This window comes from Nanorana parkeri, unplaced genomic scaffold (genome assembly GCF_000935625.1).
Source record: "Nanorana parkeri isolate BGI_ZX_2015 unplaced genomic scaffold, ASM93562v1 scaffold1289, whole genome shotgun sequence".
NCBI classification, from domain to species: Eukaryota; Metazoa; Chordata; class Amphibia; order Anura; family Dicroglossidae; genus Nanorana; species Nanorana parkeri.
The window spans coordinates 12,716-23,647 of record NW_017307557.1 but is presented as its reverse complement, the minus strand read 5'-3'; the positions used below and the strand labels follow the sequence as shown (position 1 = coordinate 23,647).

The window sequence follows — 10,932 nt, the reverse complement described above, 5'->3', positions numbered from 1 at the left end:
TGTTTGATTTAAATAATAATAACTAAAAAAATAATAATAATAGCAATAATAATTCTCAGTTGAATAATAATAGATCATCATCATAATCATAGAAAAGGAAATCTTAAATGATTACTTGTTAGAGCTAGCATAAGTGTTACCCTAAAATATATGTAATGTATGGATGTATGTATGTAAACCCAAAAGTATTTTTCTGTAATTTTTTTATAGAATAAGGAAGTGTTAGACTCTTTGTCGTGTTTTTATAACTGTCTATGTCCCTGCTGGGAAGATTGACCTTTCCTTTTTAGCCTGGTGACCATTGACTAACTTTTTTGAGCTTTAAAGGAGAACTATGATGAGAGTGCTTTTCACTCACCTCATAGTTCTAGCTGACCTGTGGCTCAGTAGATCGGGAGGCGAGCGAACACATACCGGGTTTCCCCCCCCCCAAAAAAAGAAAAAAAACTGACAGGGTTTTTAACCATTCTCTATCCAAAACAAAAAAAGTTTTGACTTAACATACATTTTAACAGTGCTTTCCATAGACATTTACCAAGTATAAGAAATGTAGGACACAGCCCATGAGTAAGCTCATCCATTGGTAAGCACTTCCCACTGCACATCTAATGATTTTTGCATTGCTTTACATATTGTGGGAGAGACAGCAATTTAGAAGGTCATATATGTTTTCCTTGTCATATTATAGGGACAACAAATTCGAAATCATTTTAAATAGAGCTTTTGTATTAACATAATTTATTTTTTTATGAGGGCAATTATTTTGTCACAGCATAGCCAATGGCTGGAGCACTAAAGAAACTAGTGAAATAAAAGGTGTTGTGAAGATGGAATGGTAGGGGTCAAATTTGGCATTGCTGCAATGGACAATTAATAATTTGCTTTACTGGACAACTAGAAGGACGTATTTCATTGCTATGATTATGTTGCAGTATATATGTTAAAAGGGACAGAATATGCTAAATAAAATGGCAAAAAAACCCACAGGCTGTTTATAAAACAATATGAATTCAGCACTTATCTCCTCCATGTTGATACAAAACATTATTTTCTTCAAAAGGTGATTTTCACTAGGATAAGAAGACTCCAGCTTGGAGGATAGGCAGAATGAGGGGCAGAAGAAGAGGCCACGGTGTACAAGGGGAAAAAATGCTCATTCCACCACAAGTCTCGAGTTTGTCTGTATAAGAACAATAAGGAATAGTTAGATGCTTTGATTAATTCAATGTAACTGCATACACAATAACAGCTTGCTATGTACATGCATTGAGATCTGCTACATAAACTTAGAAGTACCACTGTATCAAGGCACCTGATGGGCAACTCAACTCAGTAAGGCAAATTCACTAATGGCCAATTCAAACCATATGCGTTGGGGTTGTACAGGCCGTTGTTTCCAGTGCAGCTCAAACACAAGACATGGCAATTTGCTTTGTCACGGATGGGATCGGTTCACACCACCGTGTTGTGAGTGGAACACGGTGTTGTGTGCTGAAAAAAGTACAGCACACTGTTGTGAGTGGAACACGGTGTTGTGTGCTGAAAAAAGTACAGCACACTGTTGTGAGTGGAACACGGTGTTGTGTGCTGAAAAAAGTACAGCATACTGTACTTTTGTCAGCGCAGCAGGATGTGACACAGTACAATCGCCTCACACCCGCTGTGCATGTAGAACTGAATGAAATATCACTTGTGACATTTCAATAAAGTTTTACCAAAAAAAAGAACACGGGTGTTGTGAAGGGTCGGCGCATTGACACTGTGTCGGGCAACGCACACCAGCCGCTAGTGTGAATTGGCCCTAAAGTAGATAAGATCTATACAGTTACAGACCTTACAGGGGGCTCCTGATGTGAAAGCAGGGGGCTCCTGATGTAAAATGGGGAACCCCATTTTTTGGTGTTTTTGTATTGGGTGCCCCCTTAAAATTCTTACCAGTTTCCTATATATATTAAGAATCTTGTATGGATTTTACATTTTATATTGGGGTGCCTTGAGATTTTGTATACTTTTGTAGGTTGAGAAAAAGTGTTCTACCAGTTTAGTTTACATAGGAGATTAGAAAGCTGGATTGCTGCCAAATGACTGCTAGAAAGGGAGAACAGAGCTAACCGAGCTGCTAAGAAAGCTGACTTGTTTGAGTTTAGTGTTTCTGCTGTGAATTTTGAGGATGAATTGCTTCATAGTACCTGCTGCTACAGAGCTCGGCAGGGGCTTGTAGAATAATGTATTTGCATCTAATAGTATCTGAAGTAATAATTACAATAGGTTAAAGGAGAACTATAGGGTAAGTGTTTTCCACCATAGTTCTCCTAAGGGTCACGGGAGGACATAAACTAGCGTCCTCCCGTGCCCCAAAGCTCAGTATATCGCAAGCTACAGCTCGTGGTATACTGAGAGTGCTGCAGCCGGTACCGATCCTGACATTACTGTCGAGATCCACCCAGCTGCGTGAGTGGCAGCTGGCTTTGCCTATCTAGAGGGGTGCCTGCCCCCTACCCCGTCCGTTCCACCAGTCAGCGCTGGAGGATCGAACAGGGGAGGGGGGAATCCCTGCAGGGAGCCGTGAGTGACAGTCACGGCTCTCTGCAGGGACATGATCGAGAAGTGACGGAGCGACGGTATGTGTTCGCTCACTTCCCGATCTATTGAGCCGACGTGTGACAGTTTAATTGTCGGCTCACACGTCGGCTCGAACTATGAGGTTGAGTGAAAATCACTCACCTCATAGTTCTCCTTTAATATAGGAATATTGTGAAGCAGGAAATTTATTTGACTGCTTCACAATAACATTTTGTTAGCAACATTTTGTTTCCTCGATGATGTAGGAAAACTGTCAACATTAGATTCACAGGTTTTGTTTTTCTTTCTTCAGACCAAAACTGCAGGAGTTTTAAGAGGTTTACCTTGATGGGCATTGGTCTTTCCTCAGCTTTACTTAAGCATCCAGCAGACGTAACTTTGTTCTACCAGTTTAGTTTACATAGGAGATTAGAAAGCTGGATTGCTGCCAAATGACTGCTAGAAAGGGAGAACAGAGCTAACCGAGCTGCTAAGAAAGCTGACTTGTTTGAGTTTAGTGTTTCTGCTGTGAATTTTGAGGATGAATTGCTTCATAGTACCTGCTGCTACAGAGCTCGGCAGGGGCTTGTAGAATAATGTATTTGCATCTAATAGTATCTGAAGTAATAATTACAATAGGTTAAAGGAGAACTATAGGGTAAGTGTTTTCCACCATAGTTCTCCTAAGGGTCACGGGAGGACATAAACTAGCGTCCTCCCGTGCCCCAAAGCTCAGTATATCGCAAGCTACAGCTCGTGGTATACTGAGAGTGCTGCAGCCGGTACCGATCCTGACATTACTGTCGAGATCCACCCAGCTGCGTGAGTGGCAGCTGGCTTTGCCTATCTAGAGGGGTGCCTGCCCCCTACCCCGTCCGTTCCACCAGTCAGCGCTGGAGGATCGAACAGGGGAGGGGGGAATCCCTGCAGGGAGCCGTGAGTGACAGTCACGGCTCTCTGCAGGGACATGATCGAGAAGTGACGGAGCGACGGTATGTGTTCGCTCACTTCCCGATCTATTGAGCCGACGTGTGACAGTTTAATTGTCGGCTCACACGTCGGCTCGAACTATGAGGTTGAGTGAAAATCACTCACCTCATAGTTCTCCTTTAATATAGGAATATTGTGAAGCAGGAAATTTATTTGACTGCTTCACAATAACATTTTGTTAGCAACATTTTGTTTCCTCGATGATGTAGGAAAACTGTCAACATTAGATTCACAGGTTTTGTTTTTCTTTCTTCAGACCAAAACTGCAGGAGTTTTAAGAGGTTTACCTTGATGGGCATTGGTCTTTCCTCAGCTTTACTTAAGCATCCAGCAGACGTAACTGCCTCCAGCCAATCTACAAGCCAAAAGCTACGAACATCAATGTTACCCTTAACCTATGATGGTGCCTCCTCAAATTTAACACTGTATGTTTAGGGCACCACACCACAAGTGTTCCCAGGCACTAGCAACCCTTGTGCCAAACACCAGAATATCTATATTGCAAGTCCAGGTGTGATCTGTAAAATGACTGCAATTTTTACATATGTTTTCATAATTTCATGCATTCTTCCAATAGTCTTCACCATCTTACCTTTTTGGACACTGATCTTGGCTGTCTGATTGACAGTGAGGTCATTAGGAATGTTCAGAGTACAGTAATATAGACCAACGTCAGAGGCATTAAATCGTTCAATGTGAAGCTGAACAAGACCACGTGCTGTATGAATAGTGGCTCGATTGTGATACTTGTCAGTGAAGTAATTAAGGTTTATTGTAGTAAGGATGATCTCAGGCTCTTTATTACGTTTTATTTTGAATTCATATCGCAGAGGATTGTTTGTAATGTTCTGATATCGACAGTCTATCCGTAGTGTCGGGCCACGTCCACTTTGACACGCTGTGAGACGTGTGATTTTCTGCTCATTGGATGCCTGTAGTACTAAAGAAGAATTATTATTTGTCAATAAACAGGCAAAACTCTCTCCAGTTATCATACAGTACATAGCGAGATTTGTAATACCTCAGAAAGAGCACATTCTTATATCTCTGCATCTAGACCTGTTGGCATTGTCATCAAACTGTGCTGCCACTGGCTAATTTTTACCTACCCATGTGTAATCAGGGCATCTCTTTGGGTCACATGGGGGGCGGACACTCTGGCCAGCAAGGTCCCTTTCTGGCCCCTTGCTGGCCAGAGTGTCCCAAGTTGCTAAAAGCTCTTAACAACCTGGTACGCTCTGGACGGGGTTCCGCCCAGCTCCTGGCAACCAGTGACGTCAGTGAGCTGGGCGGGATGCCAGACAGAGCTGGAGCCAGAAGTAATGTGCACCACCAGCACCCCCTTCACCCATTCACCCCTCCCCCATAACGTGTGCCACCACCTATACTGTTTCGACAACAATAGTTTACCCTACAAAAGGCCAAAAGTGACCATCAAAAATGGTTGCTCATTGACTTCAATGCCACTGGTTCGTGCTAAAGACATTAGCACTGGAACTACCAGGCCACCATCTGGTCTGATAGGGAACACCAAACTGAACTGTTTGAATTTTATGCTTAAATATTGTTTAACATTTTCACATATAAATAGACCCTGCGCAATATTTTTTTTCCCCCGTTGGAGCAAATTGAACCATGCTTTATAGGGTTTTTTTTGCCTTCCTCTGGATCAACAGTGGGTATTTGTGGGCATAGTGTTCAGTTTAAGCTTTTTTCCCCCCATATCTCTATAGGTTGAACTCGATGGACATGTGTCATTTTTCATCCTGACTAACTATGTAACTATGTAATATGCGTGATAGCAGCAGCACTGAAATAATGATATTATTGAAAATTAATAAAATAATTGTGACACAACTATTTTATTAATTTTATTAATTGTTTAACATTTTGGTTTCTTCTGCAGACATTTGGGCATTTTTAGTCCTAATTTGCATTATTTGTAGAGTGTGAATGACAGGAAGATCTCTGTCAGGACTGCTAATGTATTAAGGGTTCGTTTGTAAAATTCTCATTTGTGAAATGTTGTTGTTGTCGTCTAACCTCAGGTCTGTGTCTACATGTTTATGCTACAGTTAATGAACTGTCATTGGTTTGCTTCTACACTTACCAAAAAAGAAAATCACTGCTGGCAGCAAGTAATTCATTTTTCTTCTTTGTTGGCACCTGTTAGTAAAAAGTAAATTAGGATTATGTAATATAGACTTCAGTACAATGCTTAAGTGTATATCAATTTAAATACATGTACAGTATCTGTAATGCAAGAGGGTGTTACACAATTGAATTGTAGGCATTAACACGATTAATTTATGCATGAAATTAGGCTTGGGATGGGAAATCATGCCACTCTACTCCAAATCAGGGCTTGTTTGGATGAAGGTCCTTATTTAATGTATGGTCTTTATAAATGTAGAGCTTTTCAGCTAATCAATACATCTAATTTTACAGACTGTTCTGCATAAGCTTTCATTATTGCCCAATATTTCATATAATCCTTTGTTACTGTAAGAATGTTTTTGGTGCTACATGTCCAAAAGCCACTTTATTCCGAAAAACCTACTGGCCAAAACGAGTCAACATTCCCCTTCTAGAGCTCTACTCTCTGCCCAGGTTACATGCAGCATAGTGGTGATGTCACTGCTACTTTTATACGGTAATATGGAAAGTTCACTTCTATAAGGTGATATGTTTCCAATGCAGCACAATCCCTGTATGGTGAACACACCAGAAACGCAGTGCTAAATGCATCGCTGTTCTATATGCTAGCAAAAGTGTGGTCATTGCAGAATGGGAAACTTGTGGATAAGGATTATGTTCTTAAAGATGTGTTTTCAATTTGAGAAAGAAATACAAAATCATATTTCCAAATGTAAGATGCCAGTCGGGGGTAGTTGAAACATACAGTGGTTAGAGCGCACTCCTGTAGGACAAACACAGGTGGGAAATGGATCTGCTGGGGGAAGGTGTGCAAAAAACTCCTCAATACAGGGGGAGGAACCCTGTGTGACACAATTCAAGACCAACAAAAAACACGTTTTTGAGGAGCACGACTACCTATGATAAGAGTAATGGCCCAATGTGCTGAACTTGGAAAAATGCATAACAGTGTGCAATACAGACAACCAAAACTGATTAGTCATATAAAAGGGGAAAAATTGATGACTTACAGTTGGGATGTGAGCCTATATGCCCTGGTGTCTCTCACAGAATGTTCTCCACGGTCTGTTTGATGTGATGTCCACAGCTAGCAGGTGGGCTCGTATCCTGCAGGCAGCAAGATCCATCTCCCCGTACAGATCCCTCACTGTCCCACGCACTGGTCCATCTTTGTGCACTCCGCTGACAGCCTGCTGACAGTCACATCTAGTACTGTAACCACACGCATAGAGTCCGGGGCTACGGAGCCGATCGCGGCTCACTGCTTTCCCGTCTCAGCCTGGCCAGCTGAGTTTGTGACATCGGCTGACACCTCGTTTTCCCACTCCGGTCCGGGCAGACACCTACTCTCTTCCCACCTGCTAGCTAGTTTTGGTTGTCTGTATTGCACACTGTTATGCATTTTTCCAAGTTCAGCACATTGGGCCATTAATCTTATCATAGGTAGTCGCGCTCCTCAAAAACGTGTTTTTTGTTGGTCTTGAGTCGGGGGTAGTTGCAGGGGAAGGGTAAATGCAGATTGTCTAGAGTGATGAACTGTTAGTAAGGGTTTCTATGCTGGAGGGATGAACTGTCATCAGGATGTAGATAGGGAGGGATGTACTATGAATAGGGGGTTACTAAAGGTTATCAATAAGGGATGTGAAGTGAGCAAGGCTGAATGCAGGCTAATGGGAGGGATGCGACACTGTGTGGGTTGAACGTAGGTTGCCTAAAAGGTACGTGCTATAAGAGGGGGGTGAATGTAGTCATATTGCCGAGAGGGTTACACTTTGAGTGAGGGGAGATGGGGTCAGGAAGGTTAGGTGGCAAGGGAAGGATGCACGATAGATGGGTGAGGTGTCCAGAGAGGTATATACTGAGATTGGTGGGTAAAGTGGCTGGGTAGGGATGTGCTGTAATTGGGGGATGAGGTGGCTGGGGAGGTTGTGCAGTGTGTGGTCTTTTGATACAGATGTCCTGTGATTGGGGTGAAGTGGCCCGGAAGGGATGTGCTGTGAGCAGTGGATATGGTGCCAAGAAATTGATGTACTGTGATTACATTCTTTCATGATTTCTTATGGTCAAAATAAAATAAAAATATTTTAGTTAGGTAAATATTAAATATGCAATCCTAGTCTTTCTATTGTTTTCCCAGCCTGTAGGCTCTAGGGTCCTTTCATTGTGCTCTACATTTACTGTGTGTTAAAAATAAAAAAAGGCAGAGGGCTCTATTTCAGTTAGATCTGGCTGTTTCTGAAAGGGACCTACTTCTTCTGTGCTGGTATCCGATTGTGTTCAGAGAATCCTCATGCATCAAATATTTTTATAAATCAAAAAATGCATACATATGTAGTAGAACAGAGAAAAACATAATTAAACAAATAAATAATTTACTTTAAATAAAATAGTAATAGCCTCCAAATCATTATAGTTTTCCTTTAAACACCATAAAGGGGAATCAATAGAATATGCATAAGCCTCTGTTTTGATATGCCATCCACATTATCAGAGCAAGGACAATGAACACAGTCTAGTAATATAATAACAGTGGTCTATAGAAGCTGAAAGATTCCTGCAAGCTGACACATTCCTTTGTTAAAATATATATATTAAAAAAACAGCACTGTTTAAGGTAGTAATCAAATGGGGAATGTTTCTTTACAGACTTCAACAAAGGTCCTGTAAATATGACGAATAATGGTTTAGGGAATGTTGGCAGGGGTTTACTGTCCCCATATCAATACTGCCAGGGCCCAAAATTGAAGGAACCACACCCAAGCCCTCCACTTCTCAACCTTCACATAACATGCCCTTGGACTGATAATGATAGGATTTTGAGGATACCAAATAAAAAGAATTGTTTCATGGTAATGTTTTACAAAAATGTTTATTGTATATCATATTAGAAAATGTAAAGCATGAATATTAAAATATTATGGTCCATGCGTACATTTCAGGATTGTATGTGTGCTACTGAAGATCATGTTATATAATATGTTTAATCTTATAATCTCATATTATATTATTTAAATTGTTTACACTATGAGAACTTATTTAGCAATTCTACTTTTTTTTTTATGAAGAATTTGCCATAAAAATGATCTGCCAGATATCTGACCAAGTTAAGAAGCTATGAAGCATACACAAATAGGATGATTCAGAATTACACCAACAGCATTGAAATGACATTTGTGTCTCTCTTCGCTGACAACCAAAATCATCTGAAGAAAGACCTTTGAATGATACATAGCAACCAGAATCTCAGTTTAATATTCCTAGTGAGTTACGGGACACTGAAGAGGAGCCTATGATGTTTCCTACATGCAATTGCAAGAACTAATGTCACCTTAGAACTGACATTTGGCTTAAAACAAATATTCTGCCTGAGTCATCTGTGCCTTCTCTGTCCATCAATAGACAGCTAATCATATTGTATGTATAGTACAGTACAGAATATATACACTTTTGTACATGCATATATTTAAGATAAATAAAAGTCTATTGAGGTTGAAGGTTCTCTCTCATGACCTGAATTTCTATATATTTTAGTGTTTCCATGTAGAAATGCCTCATTCTCCTTTGATTCAGTCCATGCAAGAATCTGCGTGCATCTCTGCTGTTGCCTGATACAAGCATGCTTTACCTTCTTCCCTGAGTCTGTTCATCGGCTCCTTGCAGCAGTCAGACAGCTACCTCCCTCTGCCGCAATGTTCAGCTTCTTACTGCAGTGAGGGGAGGGATAGCTGGACCATTTCCAAACAGCAGAGAAGAAGGTGGAGCATTGCAACTTTCTAAACAACTGTCCATGGGATGCCTTGCAATAGTAAAACATTTTAGCAATGTAGGTTAAAAGTATAGCATTTATCTTGGAAGAAAGATATTTTTTGATTCTGTAGTTAGCAGAATTTACATAAGGAACAAGATTTGTTTAGTGACAGCTAGCTTCGCCCAATAGTTTCCTATTGTCCGGCGGCTCTGCTGCTGTAAAAGAAAACCGAAAAAACTCTCCCTGGCGCCCCGGGAGTCACCTGCTCCCGGCCGCTCTGGAGAGAAACACTGCTGTGTCTTTTTTTTCTTCTGACACGGAGCGATGTCAGAATAGAAAAAAATAAAACAATTTTTTTCCCATTGCTCGAAGGATCGGCCGAAGCTACGGCTAGATCCTTCGGCAGCTTCGTGAATAGACCCCATAGAGTATTAGTAAAACTGTTCACCTTTAAGGCCCGCTCACACCAGATGCATTGGGGATGCACTTTGAACTTTTTCTAGTGCTGTCCCAATGCACGGACAAGGCTATTTGCCTGTAGTACTTTTGTTTTAAAGAAGTGTGGTGTGATGCAGTACAACCGCAGTGCACCTTGCTGCGCTGATAGAACATAATGAAATGTCACAAAAAAGTAAACTGTAATGCTCTGGGATCAGTGCATCAGCAGTGTACCTGTCAATGCACACCGGCAGGGCCGTCTTTAATAGTAAGTGGGCCCTGGGCAAGATTTTGCTGAAGGACCCCCACAACCCACCCATTATATATATAGGAGAGAGAGAGAGAGAGAGAGAGAGAGGTATATACAAGACTCTATTCTGCACTTCGGCTCAGCCGAACATGATGAGCATGTTCGGCTGAACCGAAGACAGCCGAAGCAAGCCGATGTATGGCTGATGCCGTACAAGCCTGAAGTGAATAGCCGAACAGCGTTCGGCTCAGTTCACTTCTGGTCTGTTATTTACTCGGCTGCCTTCGGCAGCTTTGTGAATAACCCTCTTAGTCTTGCTCCTCAAGACTTTGACTATCCTCTCCTAACAATTGTGATCTGTTTTTATGGGTATTTTGAAAATATATCCCTGGTGGACCTAACACTTTGACAGGATTTATTTCTATTGTCTTCCAAGACAATAGAAGACCTTCCCCCCACTAAGGTCTTCTATGTGTGCATTATGGAAGATGGAGAATCAATTGGTGAGTATCCGCCCTCTGAGCAGAGGTGGCAATTCACTCCTCCAACCCACACCTTACCATCCTAATCTTGCCTTTCCCCCTTTCCCCAAGGCACCTAACTACTCCCCTGCCCCTTATCTACAATTGACTGTGTTTTGTGCAAGTTACTCCATTCTCTGGAGTTGCTCTCAGACTTCCTACTGTGGGACAGGAATGTTGTGGGTGAGCAGAATTGTACTGGTTATTGTATAAAATACTGAGACACTGTATACCTTACTCCGTAATCTCCCCTGTTTTTTACTTCT

At 41.4% G+C, this 10,932-nt stretch overlaps 1 protein-coding gene across 3 annotated transcripts; it reads right to left on the bottom strand.

Moving 5' to 3' along the window:
* Positions 1–841: 841 nt before the first annotated feature.
* THY1 (Thy-1 cell surface antigen) lies at positions 842–9,416 on the bottom strand. Of its 3 annotated transcripts, XM_018569114.1 has the most exons (4): positions 9,335–9,416; positions 5,663–5,718; positions 4,145–4,492; positions 842–1,180 (listed from the first exon to the last, which is right to left on the bottom strand). In XM_018569114.1, exons 2-4 carry the CDS (start codon positions 5,697–5,699, stop codon positions 1,071–1,073), a joined length of 495 nt encoding a protein of 164 aa, XP_018424616.1. In that variant the 5' UTR covers positions 5,700–5,718; positions 9,335–9,416; the 3' UTR covers positions 842–1,070. The 3 variants fall into 3 exon arrangements, with proteins under 3 accessions (XP_018424616.1, XP_018424618.1, XP_018424617.1); XM_018569116.1 differs by lacking the exon at positions 5,663–5,718 and having other exon boundaries at positions 9,335–9,407; XM_018569115.1 differs by lacking the exon at positions 9,335–9,416 and having other exon boundaries at positions 5,663–5,721.
* Positions 9,417–10,932: the final 1,516 nt, after the last annotated feature.